Raw genomic sequence first — 27,684 nt, forward strand, 5'->3', positions numbered from 1 at the left:
ATTGTTGGGTTTGACTGACGACACGTAAGGCCGAGTGGGACAAGGCTGCACTTGCTTTGGCAAATTCCAATTGTAAAGCTATTAAAGCAATCTTTTGTGGTGTTTTCACCGACGAATTTCCTAGGATCTCTTATGTGAAGACTGCCAAAGAGGCGTAGACTATCCTCGAGACTACCTATGAGGGAACCAAGAAGGTCAAGGACACAAAATTGCAAATGCTCACTACCTAGTTTGAGGAAGTAAAGATGAGTCATTTGAATCATTCTATGGGAGTCTCAATGAGATTGTAATTGTCAAGCTCAATCTTAGAGAGAAGATTGAAGATGCCAAAGTTGTAAGGAAAGTCTGAGATCCTTACCCGAAAGCTTCCGAGCGAAAGTCACCACCATTAAGGAGAGTAAAAGTTTGGATGAGATCAAGATCTAAGAGCTTGTTGGCTCTCTTCAAACTTATGAGCTCGGATTGTCTCTCACAAGTCTAGCAAATCACTTACTCTCAAAACCATAAATGAGAGAACCGGTGATTCGTTGGGTGAAGATGATGTTGAAAAACAAGTGGCATATCTTGCAATGAACTTCCGAAAGTTTCTAAGATGAAGAAAAATGGGAAGTCATTTGGCAAAGGAAAATTCTCATCCTCCAAAAATGAAAAAAGAGACTTGAAGATGAAGGATGCAAAAGACTCATCACCATCCCATGGGATTGTTTGCTATGAATGCAATAGTCATAGGCATTTGAAGAAGGAATGTCTGAACTATTTGAGAGGAAAGGGTAAAGTGCTAACAACTACTTTTAGTGACTCGGAGAGCTCAAATTATGATTTGGAAGAAGAATGCGATGGTGATGATAATTATTCAGCATTTATGGCAATTACCTTGGTTCATTCCAAAGATAAATTGAGTGATTTGTTTGAAGAACTTGGTGTTCACTCCAAGGGTGAAGAAGATGAAATTTCAGATGATGAGGATGTGTACCTCAATGTAGGTGATAAGAATCTTCAAGATTTGTGTGATGCATTGCTTGAGGATTGTGACAAATATGCTAAAGCTGCTAAGAGTGCTGTTAAGAAGATGAATAAATTTGAAGAAGAACACAATTCCACTCTTGCACAACTAAAGATGCCAAGTGTGAAGTTGAAGAGTTGAAAGAAGAGCTATTGAATGCCCATTCTAAGATCTAATTTCTCGAACTTGAAGTGATTCAAGCCAATGTCAAAGTGGAGCGCATCACAACCAAGAAACTTGATAGTGTACTTTCATCTCTAAAGCCTTCCACGAACAAAACCAGATTGGGCTACAATGGAGAAGGAAGTTTGACTGGTGAACCAAGAAGGGAGATGAAGTTTGTATTAGCAAAGAGTGTAGAGAAGCCCTAGATTGAGATCCCTACCGTTGAGAAGAAGGACATTGGACAAAGGGAAGTCATTGCCTAAGAATCAAAGGGGACCTCAAGTGAAGCATTTTTGTCATCATTGTGGTATTCGAGGGCACACAATACCAAATTGCTTCAAGCTTCATGCTCTCAAAAGGGTTGATTCTTTGCATGATCAAGGAAATTCAAGAAGAATGCCAAGAGGAAAGCAAGTTAAGGGAGAAAATGAGGGTCAACTCATTGGAGATGTCATGGAAATGCTAAAGAACATCTCATCCTGCCTAGTTAGCTTCACCCCGAGATTTGAGAGTTATGTTGGTCATACCCATCCGTTTAAGGACCTCATCCAAAGCACTTGTGCAATGTGGGTGAAGAAGGGTACTCATGCATGATTATTCACTATGTCCATGCATTAATACTTTCAATGTATTAGGGTCGTAGTTTTATGCATCATGTCATATGTATTCTTCTTGCTTCAATGCTTCCTTACTAGCATGTTTCTTTTAATGTTTTTTGCTTTGTTTGCTTTGCTTTGTTGATCTTACTTTATTACTTTGTTTTGAGTGAGTAAAAATTCAAAAACTCATAAAAAGTATAAAATCTTAAAAAATTTGATCGCTTGTGTTGTGTCATATCACATGTTGAGTTTGGCCTCGTACCTCTGTACTAATGGCGTAGTGCATTTATGAGCTTAGCTTGTTTTGTATGCACATTTTTATGTGTGAGTGAAATCTAGAAATCTATGCATAAGTGTTGTAAATATATCTTCAAGCTTGTCATGAATGTCTAGTTAATAGTCTTATTTGATCTTGATGCATGCGTAGATTTGATCCTATATATCTCCTTACATTAATTTTTATGTCAAAAAACTCTTCAAACATCAATCTCTTAAAAGAGAAAGAGCTGAAAAAGTCTTGCTTCGAAAACTAGTTTGACTAGGAAAATGTGGAGCAAAATGTATTCAAAATGTATGATGCCAAAGTCAAAGGCTTATTCCTCATAGAAGTATAAAAAATTTCATGGCATTGTTGCTCAAAATTGAGTTGTATTGATAAAAAAAGTATGAAAAATGGAAGCCAAATGAAAAGTTTTCAATTATTGTAAACACTTTGGTGAGGAGTCATATATGTTCATTTCTACTAGTGAGATAGGTCACTTGATTTCGTTTTATTTGTGTATGACTTGATTGTATTGATCACTAAAACTTCATACTAGATTATAGATTAGTTCATACTTGATTCACATACACAACACACAAGCCTAATGTTCATAAAAATGCCTATTTCAATTGTTTGATTGTATGTGTTCAAATGTGATTTATGTATGCTCAATTGCTTGATGATCAAACCCAAAAATATTTTTATGTGTTTCATGTGTTTTTGGAAGTGATTTTTGTCACTTTGGTTCTTAAAAGGGTTTCTCAAAATATCAAAGTTTTAGTGTTGAAAAACTCAGTTTTTGGCCCTTTTGCAAGTGGCCCTAGTCGCAAAATTCTTAAGAAATTTTAATTCCTTAAAAATTTTAGGTGGAGAGTTTCGCGAGTGCTTCGTGACTTAGCTTGACCCACAAAAATCTACCCTGTGCATCTGCATTTTTTGCGAGTAGGCTTACGATTGGCTCACGAGTCACTAACTCGTGAAATGCAAAAAAATACAATCTTTAAAGGGCTCAAAATTTCAGTTTTCATGTATTGTCATTTTGCACTCTGCGACTTTCACACACAAAAACACTCATTTTCCCTCAAAACTCAACCAATCTTCATTGGATTTTTTCTCTAAGACTTCATTAAGGTAATTTCTAACCTTTTTCATCTTTCGAATCCATTGATTTTGTCTTTGATTTCATAAAACCTAAAGTTGGGTTTATTTTGTGTTTTCGGTTGGGAAAACTTCATTTTTGCAAATTGTTTTTAATTTTGTTGATTGGGCTTAGTCCCATTACGTCTATTGTTGATTGTGTTGGCCCAATGTGGTATTTAAACATGTATTAAGGCAAGTTTTTCACATGTTCATACATTGTTCATCACATATGCGTAGTGTGTGCACTGTAGGTGTTTGATAAAATGCCTCTATGATATTTTTTCACTCTTTTGGACTCCAGTGAGTACAAATTTTTGGGGTTTACTATATTTATACTTGTTTTGATCATTTTTTGTGTGTTTTACATGCTTTTCCCCATACATGCTTGTTCATGCATTGATTATGCATCACACATGCACACTTGATGCACACACCCTATCACTTGACATGTTTTTGCATACATTCATGCTAGTTAAGTCTTTTTAGACATTTTAGCACATCTAACATGTTCTTGTGTCTTTGTTATGCCCGTTTGTTTCTATTTTAGGGCATTTTTCTCCATTTTTTTTCTTGTTTTTGGACTAACTTGTATCTAATCAAGTTTGTTACTATGTTTGTGTGGTTGCCAATTTTTGAAGATGTCTCCCCGCAAGAAAAGCACTGCCAAGAAACCTCTTAAGCGTCAAAAATTTGAAGAGGATTAGTTTTGAAATAGAGATGCATTTAAGGCATTCTTGGAATTTTACAAGGATGCCGTCACAATTGTGGAGAGAGAGGTGGACCTTCCATCTCTTGAGAGTACTTGCATCCCCGATGTGTTTAGAGATTGCACATGGGCTCCATTCCTCTCAAGCTTAGTGGATGTGCACCATGTTTTGGTTCGGGAGTTCTTCTCGAATGCGGTTGTTGAGGGAGATCACCTAAACTATTGGGTGAGAGGGAAGGATTTCATAGTGTCAGCTTTGTCTATTCAAAACTTCCTTCAGATTAGGCTAGTGATTCCAAAGTCTTCTCTTCCATATCATAAAAGGAAATCGCTAGTCGTATCAACAATAACACAATTACTAAGGGGAGATTGATACAAGAAATGCTTGATTACCACTAGTTTCTCTCCTGAAATGAGAACACTGGCATACATCATGATGTTCAACCTCTTCCTAGTGAAGAATTTGATGAACCTCTCCCATCCTCAAGCTCTATTCCTTCATGATTTGTTCCTAAAGAATTACATAAGCATCTGTGCTCATATCTACCGTTTGCTTGCAAAGTGTGCAAGCAAGAAGATATCCCGGATGACTCTACCTTTCCCGGGATTGATCATGTCCATCATGCAACATGAGAGGGTTCAGTTTCCCCATGGTTTGCCATTGATGAAGAGGGAAGATCATATATCTGCTCAGACAATGACAAGGAGCAAAGCTCATCTCCATGTTCCTGAAGAAGAAGAAGAAGAAGAAGAGAGAGCAGAAGGTGAGGACACTACTTCTGAGGTGGTAACAACAATGAAGATATTGATAACTTCACCCTCGATCTTGAAGACATGGAAGCCTCACCTACTTAGTCGCAGTAGCAGCCATAGGCTCAGCCTCATGCACCTCTTCATGCTCCTGATCGTATTGATATGCTTCTTGACAGATTCGATCATTTCCAGCGGTCACAGGAGGCTATGCAACAGTCACTGGACGATCAACATGCGTATACCACCACACAGATGACGTATCTTCAAGAGCAAATTACTGCTCTCTCCACTTAGATTAGAGACTTGGCGAGCATGGACTAGCATCTTTGGCCATTCTGGTAAAAAATGGGGAGTACTTAGTGAGGGGGAGTACAGCTTGAAGGGGAGCAGAATTTTGAGACTTTGTTTACTGCTCTTATAGTTTTATTTAGTTGCTTTATGTTTTATTTATAGTGCTTTATTTTTAAAGCTTTTAGTACTTTAGTTTAAAACTCAATTTACTTTAATACTCTGCGTTCCTTGGTTTTTATAGCCATTTCATGATGCTTTTAGTTATCTATTGCTTCTTGCTTTAGTTTCTTTAAAGCATCATGTGCCTTTTGGACATGCAATTAATTTTTGTATTGCTCTTAATTGCTTGCATGTCTGAATGATCATTTACTAGTTAAATGTTCATTGTGGTCATTTCTTAATGTCTGTTCCTGTTTGATAAAGTTATGCTATATGTTCTCATATTTTGTGCTTATCTTGATCGTATTTTACTTATTCTTTATACATGCCTTGTATTCTACCTATCTCGTGCTTAATGAAGTTATTTATTATGTGCAAGTGTTTCAGAATACCAGTGTATATGGTTTAGGTGCTTCACAGAATTTAGATTTAGGTGTGAATGAATTTTTCCTCTGTTCCCAAGCTTACCTTTTAAGTCTAGAGTCTGTTTAGGGGTTTTGTCATGGAATAGCCAAAGGGGGAGATTGTAAAGTTGTAATTTACAACTATGTTTTTTTTGTTGGTTTTAATTCCGTGTCAAATTTGATTGTAATTTTGTTAAACTATTTCCCTGTATTTTTATGGGATTTAATGTAAGGGCTGTGTGTGAGAGTTTGGTGATGAATCTGTGAAGAAGTGGTTTTCGAAATTGGACTCGCTACTGATAACCCGTGAAACAAGCCACATGAGAAGCACATGCTGGAATTTGAAGAGTCATTGACAGACTGGTTTTTGCGAGTGACTCATGACTTAGGCTAAGTCGAAAGTGACCTGTGAAACCCATTGCCTATTGTTTTTTGGAGTATGACATTTCCCTTTTTTTACCAACACTATATAAACCCACATTACTCATGAAATGTAAGAAGAAAAAAGGAGTATTTTCTAAAGAAACTTTTGAGAGAGAAACCCTAGCCAAACACTTAAAGAGTTAAAGATTGTTTTACCCACAATCCTTTACATTATTTCTCTAAAGTTTCCATCTACTCCCAACTCTCTATTTACACATCCTTGAGAGGTTCTTAGCCCAAACACTTACCTGTCTCATTCTGAGTGTTGAGAGAAGTTTTGGTGCCTTTGGGAAGCATTAGAAAAAGCCATTGAGTGGTAGATGCAATCAGGCAGAATTGCGGGATCTAGAACGCTAGTGAAGACAAGACTTTGAGAAGTCCGTTGATAATAGAAGCTTGGAGGGCTCAAGTACATTGGGTAGATTAGGCTTGGAGGGCCGCGGAGAGGTTTTTTACCGAGTACTTTGGCTTCCTCTTCGATAACACGTCTCGGTGTTATCTTGTGTTTGCATCTCTCTTCCCTACTCTTTAAGCTTTACGTTTATTGCTTATTTATGGCTTAGAGTAGTGTTACCGATTTATTGCAAATGTTTTACTCTTGTTCCACACTTAAATAAGTTAAAATAAAAGCAATTAAGCCGTAATTTAAAATTGGGGGTCTAAATAAGTATTAATATTTTCACATTAATTGAGCTTTCATTTGTCATTATTTATATCCTTAAAACCACTCAAAAGACTTCACATTATTTTTATTTAATTCATAAATCGGTAGTATTGATTTTGAATAAGGTCTCTATCTAATTTTGAAATGTTTTTGAGGAAATATTCAATTTTATTTATTTATTATATTGTTGTGAGCGAAAATATTGTCTGAGGAGTTGTTTCTAAGAGTCCAAGAGAAGTTATTTTCATGATACCAACACTAGTGTTGAAAACAAGTCCAAACGTCTAAAAGATGTCAATTTCATGACAGTAACGCTCCAAGTGTTCAAGAAAAATTCAAGTGTCGAAAACAATATTCCAAGTGTACAAGAGATGTCATTCTCATTAAAGCAAAACTCTTTCTTTTTTTCTTGGTAGCACTTTTATAAGTTTTCACACCACAGGCGCATGGGCGGGGTGCCTACTGCTAGAAGAAAAGAAAGTAAAAAAGAAAACATAGCGTGAAAGTCGTTAATTATTCGAAGATATATTTATTTGATCATTGCAATTAAATATTTCAACCACCCACACAAGAAATGATGGAGGTCTCACTCAAAAACTCAACCCAACCCTGCTCATGCAATTAGAATATTATTATATTATTTTCTCAAAAAAAAGAATATTATTATATTATAGAAGCTGGCCTAAATCCACATCAGATGTCATATGCCATGGCCCGCCCATAGGCTTTGCCTAACCGAATGCCAAACAGAAAAAAGAAGTTGCCATGTAGGACTACTATCATATCATATCTAGTTTTACAGTTTAGTGAATGCTAGTTTAGTTTGCCTCCAATATATGGGTATAAATATAGGATATGTTGCTCTCCTTGGGTTTCATCCTGTGGTGTGAAAGCTGTTTATGTATATAAATATTTATTTGGTGTGCTTACAAATCGATCCAATATGGATTTTGCATTAAAAATGACACTCCCCCACACTCTGGCTCTTCTTCTTCTTCTCCTATTAATAATAATGGAGCCTGTTGTGTGTTTTAGACATTGGAAATGTAGTAGCAGCAGCAGTAGTAGTAGTAGTGGGAAAAAAATTACCTCAGAAGGGAATGGGGATCTTGTAACTGGCTTGCCCGGCCAGCCTGATGTTAACTTCAAGCACTACGCTGGCTATGTCAGTGTAAATGAAACGAAGGGAAGGGCACTCTTTTACTGGTTCTATGAGGCCACGACTCAGGCTGATGAAAGACCATTAGTGCTGTGGCTTAATGGAGGTAAGCATATATAGTAATTGTCTGTTTGACACTTCGCTTTATCTTTTTCTTCTTAGGTAACTTAATTTGTTTACGTACAGCTTTATAAATCCTTGTTTATTTATTTATTTTATGTATAATTTTCTTTATGTCCTAGCTAGATCATCTTTGTCAGTCATTAAAAATCGGCGAAGGTCGAATGCCATGGTAGCCTATAGCTAGACACCTTTTTTTTTCTTTTTTTCTTTTTTTTTCTTGAGAAGGAGCCTATAGACACCTTATTGGGAGGTTTGTATGATTGTACGAAGAAACAATAAGATAAAATACGATCTAGGGGTTCCATTACTTATTACTATCTTATGTGGAGAACCTTTCTCGTCAAGCAAATTGCAATTAGTTTTGAGTATCCTTTACAGTACCAAATCTTTTGACCAAATCCACCTAGCTATATATATATCTTACTGGAAATTCGTTTTACTTTTTACTTCTTTTTTTTTTTTTTTTTTTTATTGAGAGAACCTATCCAAGAAGTTTAAATCTATGATTTTGTTTGGCACTTCGTTTTATGTTCTCTGCTAAGGTGACAAGATGCTTTCCTTTTCAGGGCCCGGGTGCTCTTCTGTGGGATATGGTGCAACACAAGAGATTGGTCCTTTTCTAGTGGATACGCATGGAAATGGACTTAAATCTAATCCCTACTCATGGAACACAAGTAGGAGAAATAATTCTTTTCTTGTTAAAAATTTGTCACACAAATATTTTAATGCATAATATATAGATACTTGTATGATTGCACTATGTACCACTATTTAGTACTCCATTTATTTATTTAATTAATTAAGGGTAGCAATAAGTTATTAAAATGTTATGTTAAAAATTATTAATGTCTCATGATACAGAAGCCAATATATTATTCGTGGAATCTCCTGCTGGAGTCGGTTTTTCATACTCGAATTCAACTAGTGATTACATTAATTTGGGAGATGAATTTACAGGTAAGGACCATACAAATTCTAGTGCTCATGAGCTTTGTTTATTTTTATAGGTAAATATTGTTAATAAAATGATTAAATTTAATATAGTGTTTCTTATAACAGTTTAAAATATTAAGACAAATGGTACTTTATCAAGTGGAACGGATGCACTCACCTTTTATTGATGAGAGATTGAAAATGCCACTATATAAGTTTATTTCTATATGTTAAGGGGATTCAGAAAGTTAATTATGACTTTAAAAATGGAAAAAATACCCCTAATCTAATTAAATAATTCTTATTCTTAAAAAATAAAAATGGGTTAAAATTGTAATTCAATAAATTTTAAAAAAAAATTACCAGAGAAAATTTTTTCTTAAAAATTAGCATACTCTTTATTTAAATATATCTCACACATACTTGATACATTTTTTCCTAAAAACTACACACTGATGTTATTTAAAAAAATTTAGTTTATAATTGCTTGATTATTTTTATGCAGTACATGCAACTTTTCTTCTTTTTGTAAGTTTTATGTTACAAAGGGCTCCTGATCATTTTGGTTGTACGTTCTATGAATAATTTTTATAGCAAATGATGCTTATATCTTCCTCCACAAATGGTTCCTCAAGTTCCCTTCATATAGAATGCGAACCTTTTATATTGCTGGAGAAAGCTATGCAGGTATTTTAACTCTTATAAATGTTTATTGTGCTTATCATATATAACTGAATTCCTATCAAATACTCACACTCTCCACATTCACAGGAAAATACGTTCCAGAACTTGCTGAGCTCATCCATGACAAGAACAAAGATCCTTTTCTTTATATCGATCTCAAGGGTATTTTGGTATGGTCCTAGACAATATTAAAATTAATTAATATGTTCAAATCTAGGTAAAACTTAGGTATAGTTTATTAAGTGATTAGGTGAAGTATATTAGGTTTCTCAATTAAATTCAAACATGTAGTAACATTGACTTGTGAAATATTAATAGTAAAATATATTTTTAAGGATAATTATTCAATACAACTATGTATTCTGAATTTATTTAGGAAATATAATATATTACACAAAAGTAACTATACTTAAACTTTACACTATGCATCCTATTTTTCCATGATTGGAAACCAAAGTACGCAACTAATACCTTTCTCAAAGTACAGTTGGGTAATCCTGAAACATCTGATGCTGAGGACTGGAGAGGTCTAGTGGATTATGCTTGGAGTCATGCTGTGATATCGGATGAGACTCATAAAATAATCAAATCAAGCTGTGATTTTAACGTTAATGATACATGGAGCAACAATGATTGTAGTGAAGCCATTGATGAAGTACTCAAACAGTATAAGGAGATTGATATCTATAGCCTCTACACCTCAGTCTGTCCTGGCAATTCAGCGGATTCAGATAACAAATCAATGCAAGTCATGATGAAGCGCACATCTAAGATGGTGAGGAATAATACATATTTCATTTTTGAGTTTATTAGAAATCAATCTATGTACAACGGAAAATACTCTTTTATAAAATCAACAGGCACTAATCATTATTTCATTTTGAAATGAAAGTTTAGAGTGATTACACCTCACTTATAGTATTGTCTATGTACAATTGATCTCATGAACAGATTTACGTTCCAACTCTAATGATTTGGTTTATATACATGTTAGGCAATAATTAATTAATAATTTATTCTTTGAATCTAATCATGTATAGAGTGTCGTCACACCATATAAAATTATTTGAAACATACCATAAGAGTCTCATTTAATCTAATTTTAATCATGCAAGGGAAAAGGTTGTTTGGAGCCAAACTTTGTCCTCTAAATATGTCTGATTCTCCATATTGCCTCCCATGTTGCACATTAATTTCATTCAAAGTGTTGCGAGTTGATTGAATAAATAGATGATGATGATGGATTTTGTTTAACAGATGCCAAGAATCATGGGTGGTTACGATCCATGCCTTGATGAATATGCTAAGACATTCTACAACAGACCAGATGTTCAGAAGGCTCTACATGTTAGTGATGGTCACCAGCTAAAGAACTGGAGCATCTGCAAGTAATTCATTTTCTATTAATTGTTAATATTTCGTTTGCCTTTGTTTGAAGTTCCCTGATCTAAAAGAAACTTAGAGCAAGTCTTTAACTTTCAAATAAAAAGAAGCGGCCAAGAAATTTTTTAATATGATTTTCATGATACAAACTGAACATTTTTTTCTAAAATTTTGGCTGTAGTATGAATATATTTGACAAGTGGTCAGACTCAAAGCCATCTGTCCTTCCTATATACAAGAAGCTAATTATAGCAGGACTTAGAATATGGGTCTACAGGTATAAGTTTCCTAGCTGCCGTATATTATTTTCTAGAGATTGTGATGATAACATATTTATCAATCTTATGGTATTCCTTTGTGGGTGGCTCAGTGGAGACACAGATGGAAGAGTTCCTGTACTGTCTACAAGATACAGCTTAAGTGCCCTGGGACTACCCATCACTAAGGCATGGAGGCCTTGGTACCACCAGAAAGAGGTAATCATCAAGATTCAGAATATGGCAATTACTACATTAAAATACAATGTTATTTTTCATTTTAATAACAATTCCTGACATGGATAATATCTTATCTTAATATATAACTCTATTTTATTGAACTTATTTAAAAATATTTGGGCATTGGTTATCTCAAATTCCTTAATATACACTCTTTATACACATCATCAGTATCGTGTGTTAAATGTGAATATTCTTAAAAAGATGTGGACACTAGGTGTGAAAATATGAATATTGTATATATAGAGTTACATCTAAGTGAGAAACCATATTCCTATTTAGTAAGTCTTTAAGGTATTCCAATACTCCACTAGTCCACAGTTTATATCTTGGGACAAAGATGAAAGCTAGAGTGTTTCACAAAGAGAGTGCAAATATAATACATTCCTGTTTTCGATTGAACACTCTTCATTCTTGTGAATTGTGACATCACTTTGATACCTACGTATAGTAAGAATTATTCATAAGTGCTGCATTTACATGCTGAGTTCCATTAACTCGTGCTTAGAGTACATATAATATGAGCTCGCTATTTGATGCAGTACAAAGTTCATTGTTGTAATAATAAATATTAACAGGATTTTTGGTACTTTTAAGTACTAATTAATATGGAATGGAATGGTATTTGGTTCAGGTCAGTGGTTGGTTCCAAGAATACGAGGGACTTACTTTTGCAACGTTTAGAGGAGCTGGCCATGCAGTACCTTGCTTCAAGCCAAGCGACTCATTGGCATTTTTCTCAGCCTTTCTCCAAGGAGAATCTCCACCAGCTGCTCGTTAAATCAAAACTTACAGCGGATTGTCTCTGTTGCTCTCCCAAAAGATTTTGGTCTTAGTTTTCTAGCTTGTTATGTGTAATTACATAGAGAACTCCTGAGTATAGAGAGTGTTGCCCTATAGTACGTCTAGGCAAAAATGACATCTTCCTTTTCATGGGTGCAGAAGAAAGTTCTCATATCTAGCATGCAAGTGGCTATCCGAATCTCTCAATAAACTCCCAATATTATTATTAGCTACCAGCGCCATATTAATGGGAATGGTTATAATTAATGCAATTATCTTAGTTGTAGTGAGTGCTTCTTTTTCCGGAAATCCTTATGAAGTGTTAAAGTTGTTGAATGATTGAGAATTTGAAAGAGATACAAGTGACTAGAGCAAGCAATAACATGTGGTTTTGTCTTAATTATGGCCTACGTCCATAACATGAAGTTCTTAACTTCTACATTTTTTATATTAAACTCTTCAATTTACAATGATCTTAACGTAGAGATTATATATTAGAGAACCGTAAGTTAATCTTAAATTAACTCATAGTTTACTTCTTTTTTTTTTTTTTTTTTTTTGAGAAGGAACTTCAATAACTTTTATTAAGAAAAAAACTAGCCATTATTGGCTTAAAGTATAGCTTGAAGGTGTGGAGGAATACCCTCCATCCACACCGAAAAACCTCTAACATGTCTTGCATGTTTAGTTAGGTTGTGAGCAACAGAGTTACCAAATCTATGAATATGGGAGAATGAAATACTACAGCTGGTTTTTGTGGTCACTTTGGTTGCTGCAAGATATGACCAAAAGGAGAAAAAGAGACATCTATCGTCCCTTCTAAAGCACTTGATCACAGCTTCAGAATCGCCTTGAATGATAAAGGAATTTAAGCCAATTTCTTGAGCAAAATAAATGGCTCTTGCTGCAGCCATTGCTTCAACAATATCGGATGAGTATGGTAGATTCACCAATTCAGATAAGGAAGCAATCGATTGTCCTAGGGAGTTCTGGATCACGACACCAAGGCCAGCCTTTGTATCTCTTTGAATGTGGCTCCGTCGAAGTTCACCTTGAAGTTTTCTGCAGGGGGTGGGCTCCATTTGACCCGAGGGTGAGTGCAACCTGGAGATTGGAGCCTTATGACCCGGTTTGCTTGGTGATACTCAGTGAGTGCTTGCTTTGCATTCATGGAGACTTGGCTGACTGGATAATCTTCATTCGTGGTTCTGAGTTTGTTCTGGCGATACCATACTGTCCAAAGGATCAACGCAAGCAAATTGATGTCTTTTCCTTCATCATGAGTGAGTTTGATGAGCTCTGAAACCGTATGAACATTCTGATCATGGTGAAGGCGTAGCTCTGGGACAGAGTTCCAAACTGATGTGAGTGCCGAGCATTCCCAAAGTGCATGGAATTCACTTTCTGCATTTGATTTACAGTGGTCACGTGTGTCCTCCTCAATGATTCTTCTTCGTCTCAAGTTTCTCTTCACTGGCAGTGCTTCTTTGCAGGCTCGCCATAAGAAATTCTTCACCTTATTTGGAACCGAGAGGCTCCAAACAAGCTTCCAAATCCTTCCATCTTGTCTCGGATTGGTTGTGGTGGTCTGGCCTGTTTCTGCTGCTGCAAGAAAATTATAACCAAACTTCACAGTGTAGTTACCTGATGATGTGTATGGCCATATCAGCTTGTCCTCAATATAGGTGCGACATAAAGGTATACTTATTATCAATTCGACCTCTTGAGAGTTGAATAATCCCTGCAATAAACCTGCATCCCATTACTTTGAAACCAGGTCTATAAGATCATTTACTTTCATATGCTCAAAACTTGTCACCGGATTTTATAACACTCTAGGATATTCCAAGGATGGCAGCCAAGCATCATTCCAAACTCCTATCAATTCTCCACAACCCACCCTCCTCCTTGCACCTTTCATTAATTCATCCCGGCCTTTTACTATGCTGCTCCAAGCATAGGAGCCTAACGTGGTATCCGAGGCCTCCATTATAGAGCAATGAGGAAAGAATTTTACTTTGAAGACACGGTAGAACAAGAACTCTTTATGATGCACTAGTCTCTAAGCTTGTTTGGCTAATAACGCGTCATTGAAAATGGCTAAGTCTTTGAACCCCATACCACCAATAGATTTAGGTTTACAAAGTGTTTCCCATTTGACCCAATGGACTTTCCACCGGTCTCCCTTTTGTCCCCACCAAAACTTTTTAATAAGGCTTTCAATCTCCGTACATAGACCCACAGGAAATTTGAAGCAACTCATTGTGTATTCTGTATTGGCTTGGACTACTGCTTTAATTAATATTTCCATTCCTGCCTGTGACAACAAATTTTCTTTCTACCCTTGAATTTTCTTCCATACCCTCTCCTTAATGTAGTTAAAGCTAGCTATCTTATTCTTTCCAACTAGGGATGGTAGCCCCAAATATTGCTCATATTGCTTAATCTCTGGTACCCCCAAGGCAATCTTGATATGATTTTTTATCTCTTCTGTAGTGTACTTGCTGAAAAAGATTGTAGTTTTGGTCTTGTTTATTTGTTGGCCTGAACAATTTGCATAGATATCCAAGATATCAAGGATTTTTTGACACTCCTGTATAGTAGCCCTGGAAAACAATAAGCTGTCGTCTGCAAAAAGGAGCTGAGTCAAGCTAGGGCCATTTCTACATAAGGAATAACCCTTAATGTCTCCATTGGCTGCTGCATTATTAATTAGGCCATTCAAGCCTTCAGTACATAATAAGAAGAGAAAGGGAGATAATGGATCGCCTTGTCTGATGCCCCTGGTTGGATGGATCATGCCTTTGGGTTCCCCATTGACAAGAACTGAGTAAGAGACAGTTGTAACACATAACATGATGAGATTGATCCATTTTTCATCAAAACCCATTTTCACCATTACTGCTTTGAGGTATGGCCATTCAAGTCTATCATAAGCTTTGCTCATATTGAGTTTTATAGCCATAAAATTCTCTTTTCCTTTGTATTTCTGTATACTATAGAGAGATTCAAAGGCTACCAAAATATTATCAGAAATTAAGCGACTTTTCGTGAAATCACTTTGGTGTTCCATAATAATTTTTGGTAGGATCTTTTTTAATCTATTTGCCAGAACTTTAGAAAAAACTTTATATAGGACATTACACAAACTTATGGGTCTAAAGTCAGATGCACATTCAGGGTTCTTTTTTTTTTGGAATAAGAGTTATGAAAGTATGATTTAGCTGTTCAGGCAATGAGGCCGAATTAAGGAATTTAAGAACTGATTCAGTTACATCATTACCAATTAAATTCCAAAAATTTTGGTAAAAGAGAGGTGGCATATCATTGGGACCTGGGCTTTTGGGGGGGCCATCTGTTTTAGTGCTGTTTGAACTTCACCGATTGTGAACATTGCTAATAGTTGGGACCTCATGTCTTCACTGATAATGGTATTGATAGAGTTGACTGCTTTATGTGGGTTCAGGTTGTTGGTGGAGGTAAAGAGCTTCTGAAAATATTCGGCCAAGTAGTGATTTACTTCATTTGGATTTGTCCTCCACTGGCCTGATGTGTCTCGAATTTTTAAGATAGAATTTTTCCACTTTCGCTGTGTTGCATGACAATGGAAAATTTTTGAGTTTTTGTCTCCATTTGAAGCCCACAAGACTTTTGCACGCTGGAACCACATCCTATTTTCCTTGTCCATTAGATCAATGATTTCTTGTTTCAACATCCTCACTTCAAAATTCACACCTGTTCTCATTGCAACTTCCTCGGTTTTCTTCAAGGCTGCCCTCTTTTTTTTTTTCTAGTTCCTTTCTTACGTTTCCAAAATGCTCCTTGTTCCATTTGTGTAATTCCTCTCCAGAATTTGCTATTTTTCTCATCACCTCCACAGCTGGGTGATAGTTGTGTGCATTAGACCAAACGGTTTCTACAATTTCAGCACACCCCGGGTTGGACAGCCACATCTCTTCGAACCGGAAAGGTTTGGCTGTAGGGTGAAACTCCAAACCCTTTAGTACAATCCATAGAGGTCTATGATCAGATGTATTTGAGGAAAAATGGTGGATTTATGTACCTGCAAAATTCAGCAGCCATTCATTGTTAGCAAAACCACGATCCAGCCTCTCCCATATCGAGTTTCCATCTGCAAAGTTTTTTTGCCAAGTGTATTGTGGTCCAACATATCCAAGATCAACAAATCTGCATTCATCAACTACATCTCGGAAAAGTTGCATTTGATTTTGGCTTCTATTGTTCCCCCTAATTTCTCGGAGCTTTGCAATAGTTCATTGAAATCTCTTGCACACAACCATGGCAAGTTGAATCTGTTGTTCAATTGGCGAAGCATACTCCATGATTCAGCTCTCCTTTGTGTCATTAGCTCCCCATAGAAGCCGGTCATCCTCCACGAATCTGCCTTCCCTTTATTTATTATTGCATCAATGTGGTATTTGGAGCAAGTCTCTACTACCAGATCAATTGAATTTCTCTAGTATAATGCTAAACCTCCCCCTCTGTTGTTTCTCTCTACAAAAAACAAATTTTCAAACTCCAAGTTGCGTTTGATTTCCTTTAGTCTTGCTTCATCCGCCCAAGTTTCGGCTGAGAACACGGCGGAGGGATCTTTTGCTAGAACCACTACTTTCAGCTCCTTCCCTGTACATAGGTTCCCAAGCCCACGACAGTTCCAAAATATGAAACTCATTGGTGTTGGCGGGGCTGCACCGCAGCCTCCACCATTGATTCTTCTTGGCCATATTCTGTAGTGACCTGAATTTTTTTTGTTAGTTGTGTGGGCACAGTTTCCTCCCTTTCTCGATTTCTTTTCCCCAAAGATACAGTTTGCATATGACTTTAAGAGCTTGGGTTCACATGCCAATTTTTTCCATGTACGTGTGCCTTGATGATCCGTGTGTGATTTGCCTTGCAAGTTATCAAGATTATTTTCGGAAATATCTTCATTAAGATTCGTAGTAATTGAGATGGTAACCGTTGCTGAGGTGGAATTATTGCTGGTGTCAAATTTCTTTAAAGCCGAGTAAATAGCATTTAATTGTACTTCAACTTACTTGGAGTGAATCACCTCAGAGTTTGTATCGCATTCAGTTACCTCTTGCCCCTTTAATTCCGAGAATTTCGGGATTGTGGAATTATTGCTAATTAAGGAGATATCGGAAAGCTGGCATAGAAACTCGTTCTATAGCAAAACTTCCCCCCTTGGAATATTAGAATGATGGTTTGAATTGATAATTCATTGTTGGATATATCATCTTTGCTCCAGAGTAAAGAGGTAGAGGCTTCACAGGCTTTGAGATTTCAATTTCAAGAGGAATATAGATTGCCTTTTTAATCTCTTCAAGCATTTCTGTGTTGGAGTCAGATCCATTGGAAGAATTGAAGATCATTTGAAATACTTTCATGCATGAAAGATGGAGATGCTTGCATGATTTTGGAAAATCACAAAATCCATCCATTAAAACATGTTTAAGTGAATCCTTCTTATTTTGATCAAGTATCTCTCTTGTAAAAGCGATTGCCACTTCAATGTCTGCCTTCGGGTTTTCTTTCAAGTAGAGTAAAACAAAGTTCATTTTTCCTTCTTCTCTTTCCATCTGTAAGTATACATTGGTTATTAGATCCTAAGAATCATATATAGGATTGGTGGAATTGAAGTAACAATGAAGAAATATTAGGTTACCTGGTATCTTTGTATGTCATTCAACAAACGAGCAATAGCCATGTGTCATGCCCCGAACCCAACTATAAAGATAGGCACGTGACAACTGCCGCACGCTTATAAAGTAAGCACCCTACAAGTGTGCAAGGCCTTTTTAGCAACTAAAATTTATCCTCAAATTTAAATCAAATAAATCCAAAATACCTCAAAATTATTTCTTTAAGAATAGATCTCCAATGATTTAATAGGAACAAAATCCAAACCTCATGCACATAATGCCAATTGGCCAATAATTATAAAACTATTAGAAGATCATCCAATCCCAATATCACTAAGCTTCTTTTCCTGCTCATAACACAACATCAAAGTTCCCAACACTAGCTATTCTTCAAAATCTGAAACTGGAGAGGAAAAAGGGGTGAGCTAACAACTCAATAAGTAATCAAAATCCTAATAAGTTCTATTAAGTAATAGATCTATAAAGTAATAAGATGTAATATGAATCTTCAAAAGTTATAATATATTATGGGTTTTCAAAAATAATTAAAGAAGTTTCATAGTTTTAAAATAATAAGTTGCAAATAGATCACATACTTTAATCTTACAAATATAGCATAGATGGTTTAGAAAGTAGTCAGTTTTCCATATATCAAAAGCTATAACTTACAATAGGTTCTAAAAATACATAAGCAGATTTAATGACTCAAAATAGTTCAACTACTCAAACATTTCCAAAATCAAATATGTAGTTCTAAGGACTCAAAATAGTTCAAATATTCAAACATTTTCAAAATCAAATATGTAGTTTTAAGGACTCAAATAGTTCAAATAATCAAACGTAATTCATATTCTCAACAATCTTATGACTATGGTCACACTATATCCCCGTGACTAGGCATTAGAGTACCAATGAATAATCCTCATTGGCTGGGTATCAGAGTACCAATGAATAACCCACATTGGTTTGGGTATCGGAATACCAATGAATAATCCCTATTGGTTTGGGTATCAAAGTACCAATGAATACCCCCATTAGCTGGCTATCAGAATTAATTCATAGTCATATATATGACATCATAGTTTCTAACAAAAATATATCTTATTCAAATACATATATATATATATATATATATATATATATATATATATAATCATATGTTCAATATTCAAATATATTTGTGATATTTCTATATTCTTACTTTAAATCAATATAGCTAAAAGAAAACAATTAAATAAAATAAATCTTATATTCAATGCTCATATATATTTGTGAAAATGCTTTATTCTTTACTTTGAATCTGTATAGCTAAAAACAATTAAATAAAATACAACATATATTCAGTAATCAGATATATTTATGATAATTCTTTACTTGAAATCAATAATACAATAGAAGTAAAATTATAACAACTGTAAACAATTTTTAGTAGTTAAAATATGTAAAATAAAACCAATTATGATAAGGTTACTTACCTCCGAAAGCCATACCAAAAGGAATTTCTCCCAAACACTTCTTCTAAAATCCTTAGATATCACCTAAAACAATTTTCAAATATTTTTACTCAATAATCAAATAATTTAAGAAGGACTTATAACAGTACCCGGCCAGAAAAGAGACTACTAAAAATATCCAATATCTATCCACTTATCTCACACCAAAATTCCACCTAATCATAATATTTTTCTTTATACATATATTATTATTATTATTTTCTGCCACAACTAATGTCCTAGAGATAAGACCATAACTCCTATTACTATGTATTCATGTGGGCCATCCTTAAGTACGTGTGTTCCTTTGCTTCCTTTCTCCTTCTTTTTTTTTTACTATAATTTATGATTGGTCAAACTTCATTGACTTCCTATTCACTCCTACCAAAACCAATAAACAAAATATAATCATAAAAAGAAGTTGAAGGTTGTTTGTTTCTTGTTTTAGCCCTCATCTATACTGTGACACACTCACATCATCAATACCATGTTGTTGCTGACTTTCCTATTCACCAAAAGTACAACTTTTTAAGGCAAAAGCTATGCAGAACTGGACCACCATGACCATGCCTAATTTCCTGCAGATCTATCTAATACTTAACGCAAAAGTGGCCGTAGGAAAGGATATCTATTATCGAAACAATACAGATATTCAAGAATATAATTTAATCCCTTCTTCAGTTCAGATCGTAAAATTCATTAGATATTTAAATAGTTTCACTTCTTGGCCAAAATACTCACGTAAAAAAAATACTCTAATTCCAAATAAAACTTAGATTTGAGAAAAAAGAGATTCTTACGCTCTTATCTCAATTGTGCAGCCAAACTTTTTCTTTTTGAGTATTTTGGGTAGTCTTCTTTCTCAAAAAATATTTATCATTATACTCTGACTTAAATTAGCTTATATATAGCTAGGGTTTCAACTTTATCTTCTAAAAACTCCCTTATATTTATAAATTATAAAATTGACCTCACAAAAGATTTACTTAAATACTTTTTGTTTTTTTGTTTTTTTTTTTTCGGGTATTACACCATGAGTAGTTTTGTAATGTTTTCATATTGCACAGGCTTGAGTTTGGAATCTGGTAACCTTGGTTTCATGAAGCATGAAGCTGGAAGAACCATAGTATGTGTGGCAATGGATGTCATGCCTGCTTCAAGGTACTCATTTATTGATGGTATGTATCAAGTTTTACTTAGACAAGGTAAAACAGGTCAGAATTTTCTGACCCAACCCAACCTGAGCCAAAAAATATCCAACCCGAAGCAAACTCGTGTTTTTTTTGCGGGTCAACCCGACCCAACTTGTGACCTAACCCGTGATCCAAACCATTTTTGAAAAAAAAAATTTTGTTAAAAAAAAATTAAGACAAAATTGGTTTAATTGTTTGTTGTGAGTTTTAAAGAAACAATTGAAACATTTACATAACTGCATGTAAATAAATTGAAAGATGAATATTTGAATATTCTATAATGAGTAAAAAATTTTAGATATCAAATAGCAAAGTACATACCAAGATAATTTAGTTACAGTAGAGTTAAAAACATAAATTTAAAATTGTAGACATGTGTAAGAAATATTCATAAGTGTCAAAATAGTGAAGCCAAAGTATTAAATTAGCATAAATTATAAATGCTTAGACCTGTTTTTTAACAATTTATGTCCAAAATAAATGGTTTTTCAAAATAAATTATGATATTTTCTAATGTTCGTGTCGCTTAACAATGATATAATATTTATAAAAGAGACCACGTATAAATAAGTAAACAATCAAACATTTAATGTGTATTCTCAAATTGAAATAAAGTGTCTACCACAATTATAATAGATTATAAAATTAATTTTCAAGATTGTAAATTTCTTATATGTTTTTATTCTTTGTCAAATGAGTTATCCAATAAGTCATTTGTAATTTTGTTTTATATTTTGGGATGTTGATATTATGTAGAAACAAAACTTGTATATTTGTTTTACTTGTCTTTGTGTCATATCATTTTCGTTAGCAATGTTGGGATTTGTATAATTTTAAAATTATTTAATAAGTATTAATAAGTTTAACTGAGTTCATTTTTTATATAAGTGGTGAATTCAAAGTAATGCATTTTACATCAAGTAATTTGTTGCATGACTTTCTAAATGGTAAATACATGTTTTTTCTTTATTAAAAAAAATCATGTGAAAATACAGGTCAACTCGACCCGATCCACATTCTGATTGACCTGAACCCATTTTTAACTAGCTTAAAATGACCTTTTTTTACCCGCAACCCGATAAACCTGACCTGACCCGACCTGCATTGCATGTTTACCATGTCTAGTTTTGCCCCATTTGGATTCCGTAAGCCACGAAATGTATGTTTCATACCACTTCATAACCCAAAAAAAGAAAAGTTTTTCACTACCTCGCAAGTTGATAGATAAATCACATGATATAATTGACAAAAAACTGACCCAGTAAATGGTGGAAAGCTTACTATATCTTGAAGAGTTTTTGTTATGTCACGTCCTTCTTGTTGGAAGTATTTTGATGCTATCTCACTTACAAGATTATATAGGGCATCAAAGATAATCTTACTATGGTTGCTCAAATCCTTAGCATCCCATCTATCAATCAGTAAAAGATATAGATGTAAGAGGAATTTACAATCTTACTATATCTCTCTTTTTTCTTTTTTTTTTCTTAATCTAATGTGTACCTTTAAATTGCATTAGTGAGGCATTTCAACTCACTTAGAGAAGCTTCCATGTAAAAGAAATCATCAGCCACTGTAATAACTATTGCACTCTTCGCAGCCATCATTCGTATGTCAGAATCATGAGGCAAGTTACTACTAGAAGCAATAACAAAGTAACAACAGGTAGTTTTCTCTCGACCGAATCCTATATCACTAAGACCCGTCTTTAGACCACCTATCTCGAAGAGACAAGACAATATAAATATTATGTTTGGTAGTCTCAAAACAAAATACTAATTAAATGTTTTTTATATATAGTAAATACATTTTCAATTCCTCAAGTTCATACTTGTAAATTGATTGCCTAAACTCAAAGTTTTGCTTGGCAAGACCTACTAGTTCATCGTTATGACGACATGATAACCTGAGTTTCAAAAGATTTGTCAGTGGATATGAAAGAACAAAATTAAATTTACCTGTGTATTTCTACTATAACTATTAAAACAGAGTTGCATACCTATGGAAACAAGCTTTTCCCGTCCAGAGAACATTCAATCACTTTCTTCTATCCACCTCCTATGTTCTAGGTGATCTAGTCGAGCGAACCATGAAACAGTTAACTCATGCTCAATCTACAAAACATTTTATAGTAAGAATGTTGCGGTGATGTTTGCATAATTCAATATTCATTTAATGGAAAGAAATAATATATCTAATTAAGATGGGTTTCGTATCCGTCATCTTTCACCTTCAGAATACAATCCGCATCTGAAAGAGGTTGGTGTGTAAAAGAAACAAAGAGAGATTATTTTGCATACATTAAAGCATCCACATCAGTTAACATAATAATCTTTTTCTTTTTTGGCACAACCATTTTGTACAAACATCTACATCAATTATCTATTACACATTCTATTATTATTTAAATAAATTTTTTTTTAAAAATTATTTCACACCTAACCCCCATAGCTCCACCCATTTTAACACTGTCCAAACTCTTATCTGAACACAATCTTTCTTTCTTTCACATAGTCCAAATTTGCAATTTGAGTTTGATTATGAGTGGTGATTTTGGGTACACTTCTCCGTTGCTGCTTCTTCTTTAGCATCTTTTTCTTCTTCTTCTACTAGTTTTGCATCATCTTCTTCTTCTTTTGCAATTTGGGTTTGATTATTTATGAGTTTGACGATTTTTTTTTTTTGAGTAGAGGTTTTGATAAATTTGGGATCTAGATTTAGAACAAGTTTGAAGAATCTGATGATTTGTATAGATTTGTTGTTGGATTCAAGAAGATAAAGGAGAAAGATGGCAGAGGAAGAGAGAGAATCAAATGAGAGAGGAGAAGAATAGGATTAGAGAGGGGAGAGAAAAAATGTATTACAAAATTAAATAGAAAACAACAGTAATAGTGTAAATATACACGGTCACTATAACAAAAATGGAAATGCACAGTAATATAGAAGGATTGATGTGTGTAGATTTTGAAAAAAAATATGTAAAATTTTGCACTTTTTTATTTTGCATTGACTGGTGCGAGTGCTCTTACGTACGTATAACTCTTATGCAATTTTCTTCATAGCACAGATTTATTTATTAATTTTTAATTCGATATTTGAGAGAGAAGAATTTGGATTTGAGATGTCCCATTTGAAAATACAAGGAGGTACTAAATCGGTCCTAGTTACTCTTCAGGGCAAAGTGGAAGAAGGTAGGAGATTCTCGAATAAGGAAAAGGATCCAATGTCTTTGAAAGAATTGAACGAGGAGCCGTATGAGGTGAAAATCTCATGTACAGTTTTGTAGAGTGGCAGTAAGGGTGACTTATTTGTCAACTTTTCCACTATCGCCCCCAAAAAATCAAAATCTGCCTTATGTAAAGTTTCTAGAGTACACTTAACCTCTGGATTTGAAATCATTGCTTGTATACCTGGTATTCACAATAATAGAAAAATAAAATCTTCATAATATTTTCACAGTACCTTCATAATATTTTCACAGTACTTTCACAATAAATAATATGTGGCAGGTTGTTTTTAGTGAGCAAAAAAGTACTTTCAATTATAGATTCTGTAAGGTTGAAATTTATCAACCATTTTGTTGGCTTTATTCTGTGCCAATTTGCTTGTAATTCAGCACTTAGAAACCCTGTATTTAAGTAGGATTCATGTAAGGGTAGTGTGTGAGAAAGTGTGAAGATATGCTCAAGACTATGCAGTGAAGTAGGGACTCGCGGCTGGATCTCGCAGGTAGCTCACGGCTTGCAAGCCGCCAGATGATGCACACGAGTGAAGCATGCAGAGAAGACGAACAGTCATGCCAACTGGAGCACTAAAGGACAAAAAGTCCAGTCTGGCCATTCTGTTTGCTTGCGGCTTAAACTCGCGACTCAGTCAAGTCGCGAGGCCAAGTCGCCAACTAGCTCTGTTTAGAAAATCCTGACTCTTTGCATTCCATTCTCACTCCAGTATAAATACCCCTTATACCCACGAAATGTAGAGAGTTTCAGGAGAGAATTTTTGAGATAAAAAACCCTAAAGAAAACCAAGATTGATTCATCCACAATCTTTACATAAAGACTCTTCAAATTCCTCTATTCTCTTCCTTTCCATTGTTACATCCTCGATAGGCACATTACCAAAACTTTTTCTCACCATACCCACATCTAGAAGAAGGCTGTTTGGTGCTTTGGGAAGCAGTTAGGAAGGGACCAATTTCATATTGGTTGATGCTATGGGCTATAGTGGAATCCGGCAAGCTAAAGAAGAAATAGGTTCGGCACAACCTCGTTGGAGTAGGAGCTTGGAGGGCTTAGGTACACTGGATAGATTAGGCTTGGAGGGTCTTCTGCTGTTCATGTATCCCAACTACATTCTTTAGTGGATTATTGACCGCTTGGAGGGCAGAGGAGAGGTTTTGCGCCGAAGGCTTCGGTTTCCTCTTCACACATCGTTGTGTTGTCCTTGTATTTGCATCTCTCTTCTCTTAATCTTTGCCATTTAATTTATGCTATGGATGTGATTTTATTTGGTTTAGATTGTTTATCAATTTTGTTATAAGCTTATGTTCATTTTTCGCACATACTTTTTTTGATATTAAGCTTAAATTGGTAATTTGTTAATTGGGGGTCTAAATGTTCATAGATGTTTTATACACATTTTGAACTTTCAATTGGTATCAGAGCGGGTACACTTGTTGTGGTTTAAATACCTAAGTGTGATCCTTGACCTCTTGTGTTTTTGGCCATGGATAGTGCTTTGTATGCTTCTATCCATGTTTTGGATGTTGATGAATGTAACATGTCACGTGTTTGTGAAAATGTTTCTATGAGTGATAATCTTCATGATTGTGATGCTATGTTACATGAATCCTTGGGTGTTGATGATATTCCTAACATTGAACTCTTTAAGAAAAAGGCTAAGAAGTTTCATAAGGATTTGAGCAAGTTATTTTGTGAAAAGGATGATTTGATTGCTAAGCTCAATTAATCCAACAAATCGGTTGAAAAATATAAGAAACTTGTTGAAATTTCTCTTGAAAAGCTGAAAGAGTTTGAATGTTTGAATATGGACTTGGATGCTAAACTTGTTTTGTCTAACAAACTTGTTGATGAGCTAAAATGTGAAAATTAATCTCTTATGATGCATGCTAAGTATTTGATTGCTAAACCTATTGTTAAAAATGATGAAAATATTTGTCACAATCATGTTGTGGTACCCGATTTTGTGTCTAATGTGTGTTCTACCTTTAAAGGCAAATCGGTGTACATTTCTTCACACAAAAGAAATCAAAAGGTGGAGAGAAGGGGTCTTAAGTCAAAGCCTCTGTTTAGGTCTCAATTTAATGTTTTGGATGGATTTAAATTTGTTCCAACTTGTCACTATTGTGGTGTGATTGGTCATAGAAGGCCTTAATGTCATAAGTTGAAGAGGGAACAAAATCATGTTGCTAGACCCCTTCCCAAAAAGCCTAGTGGACCTAAACACATTGTGTGTCACCATTGTGGTGCTTCTGGTCATCTAAGACCTCATTGCTCTAAGTTTCATGCACTTAAAAGAATCAAAAGACAAGATAAACTTGAGCTTCATAAAAGTTGTGCTAAAAGGGGTAAACCGGATTTGAGTGAAAATAGCATGTTGTTAATGAAAATGTTTAATGATCTTAACTCCTTGTCTATGTGCATGTCCGGTTCTCATTCTTCCAACCCTCGTCTCACTTTTCATGAGACACGCATTTCAAACAATCGTTTCATTTGGATGAGGAAAGATTCCTATGGTTGAGCTTTTGCTCTTTTGGTCCTTGATCTAATTCTTTCGATCTTTGTAGGACCCTTCATGCATTAAATGTCATATCTTCATGCATTTTGTGCATCTTGCATTTCTTTTTAAGCATTGTTTCTGTTTTGATCTTACTTTTATGTTTTAGTTTTGTGTGAGTAAAAATCCAAAACCACACAAAAAGTAAAAAATTCAAAAATTTTGATCGTATATGTTTGAGCACATATCACATGTGAGTTTTGCCTTGTACCTCCATACAAATGGCTTTGTGCATTTACGAGCTTAGCTTATTCTTTATGCACTTATATCTTTGTGGGAAAAATCTTGACATCTTTGTGTGATTGTTGTAAATCGATCTTCAAGCGTGTCATGAATGATTAGTCAATAGTCATGTTGGTCTTGAAACATGCGTAAACTTGTGCTTATATCACTTCCCACTCTTTTATGTTTTTGCTTAAAGAGTTCAACCAATGTAAATCTCAAAATAAAAAGAGATAATGAGCTACAAAAGTCGTCGTACATACTAGTATTCGACTCAGAAAAAGGGAAATTGTATGATGCCCAAAAAGCCAAAGGCTTGTTCATTAAATTGAAATATAAAAAATTTTAGGCATTGATCTCAAAATGAGATGTGTTTATTCAAAAAAAAAAAAAGATGTAAAGATAAAAAATGATCAAATGGTATGAATTGTAAAGAAGCCAAATGAAAAGCTTCAAAGATATGTAATCATTTTCTTGTGGGAGGTCATATATGTTCATTTCTATAATTGAGATAGACCACCTGACTTAGTACTAGTTGTGTATGACTTAATTGAATTGATTATTGAAACTTCACTCTAGACTAAGGACTATTCCACATTTAATACACACACACAACACACATGCCTAATGTTCAATGAATGCCTTATTCATTTGTTTGATTGTACTTGTTTAAATGTGATGTGTGTGTGCTCAACTATATATGGATCAAACCAAAAAGATTTTTGATCATTTTATATGTATTTGGAAGTGATTTTTATCACTCTTTTTGTTCATGTTTAGTGCTTACTTTGTTTTTTCACTGTTTAAACATGTTTTGTGTTGAAAAACAGGTGTTAGAGTTTTTCGCGACTAACTCGCGACTCGCAAAAATTTTCGCGACTCATCTCGCGACTCGCCAGTCGTGCAACACAAGTTGCGAAGTTCATCCAGAAGCTTTTACAACTCATCTCGCGACTCGCGAAAATTTTCACGACTCATCTCGAGACTTGCCCAATCGCAAAAATCCTAGAAATAGCTTTTTAAAGTGTTTTTCGTGGGAAACCTATTTAAAACCTCTCCCATCCTCTCTTAAACCCCTCTTTCAATATTTTTACATCAAAACCCAATCAATTTGAATGCTTTTTCATTCCATTAACATCTCTAAGGTAATTTAAAACTTTTTTCATTGTTTTGGATCCTTAGATTA

At 34.7% G+C, this 27,684-nt stretch overlaps 2 protein-coding genes across 3 annotated transcripts; one reads left to right on the forward strand and one right to left on the reverse strand.

Annotated features, from left to right (window-relative positions):
• Window positions 1–7,451: 7,451 nt before the first annotated feature.
• On the forward strand, window positions 7,452–12,421 carry LOC142636610 (serine carboxypeptidase-like 31). 2 transcript variants are annotated; one of them, XM_075810884.1, is made up of 11 exons: window positions 7,452–7,834; window positions 8,418–8,525; window positions 8,713–8,808; window positions 9,379–9,471; window positions 9,556–9,638; window positions 9,956–10,243; window positions 10,591–10,623; window positions 10,726–10,856; window positions 11,033–11,128; window positions 11,222–11,327; window positions 11,983–12,421. In XM_075810884.1, exons 1-11 carry the CDS (start codon window positions 7,513–7,515, stop codon window positions 12,127–12,129), a joined length of 1,503 nt encoding a protein of 500 aa, XP_075666999.1. In that variant the 5' UTR covers window positions 7,452–7,512; the 3' UTR covers window positions 12,130–12,421. The 2 variants fall into 2 exon arrangements, with proteins under 2 accessions (XP_075666999.1, XP_075667000.1); XM_075810885.1 differs by lacking the exon at window positions 10,591–10,623.
• Window positions 12,422–17,344: 4,923 nt separating this feature from the next.
• On the reverse strand, window positions 17,345–24,320 carry LOC142635117 ((E,E)-geranyllinalool synthase). Its single transcript, XM_075809329.1, is given in 11 exon segments — window positions 17,345–17,731; window positions 17,818–17,859; window positions 20,323–20,474; window positions 21,603–21,654; window positions 21,762–21,891; window positions 21,984–22,184; window positions 22,186–22,197; window positions 22,288–22,386; window positions 22,480–22,516; window positions 22,519–22,594; window positions 24,219–24,320. Coding segments are annotated over 11 exon segments (1,290 nt in total).
• Window positions 24,321–27,684: the final 3,364 nt, after the last annotated feature.

This window comes from Castanea sativa, chromosome 5 (genome assembly GCF_040712315.1).
Source record: "Castanea sativa cultivar Marrone di Chiusa Pesio chromosome 5, ASM4071231v1".
Lineage (NCBI taxonomy): Eukaryota > Viridiplantae > Streptophyta > Magnoliopsida > Fagales > Fagaceae > Castanea > Castanea sativa.

What these genes read in the sequence shown, in the direction of transcription:
- LOC142636610 (XM_075810884.1), top strand. Translation starts at nt 7,513, where the DNA reads ATGGATTTTGCATTAAAAATGACACTCCCCCACACTCTGGCTCTTCTT. An exon ending in TTTGGGAGATGAATTTACAG is followed by an intron (nt 8,809 to 9,378) that starts GTAAGGACCATA and finishes TAATTTTTATAG; the next exon opens with CAAATGATGCTTATATCTTC. An exon ending in AAGAACTGGAGCATCTGCAA is followed by an intron (nt 10,857 to 11,032) that starts GTAATTCATTTT and finishes TTTTGGCTGTAG; the next exon opens with TATGAATATATTTGACAAGT.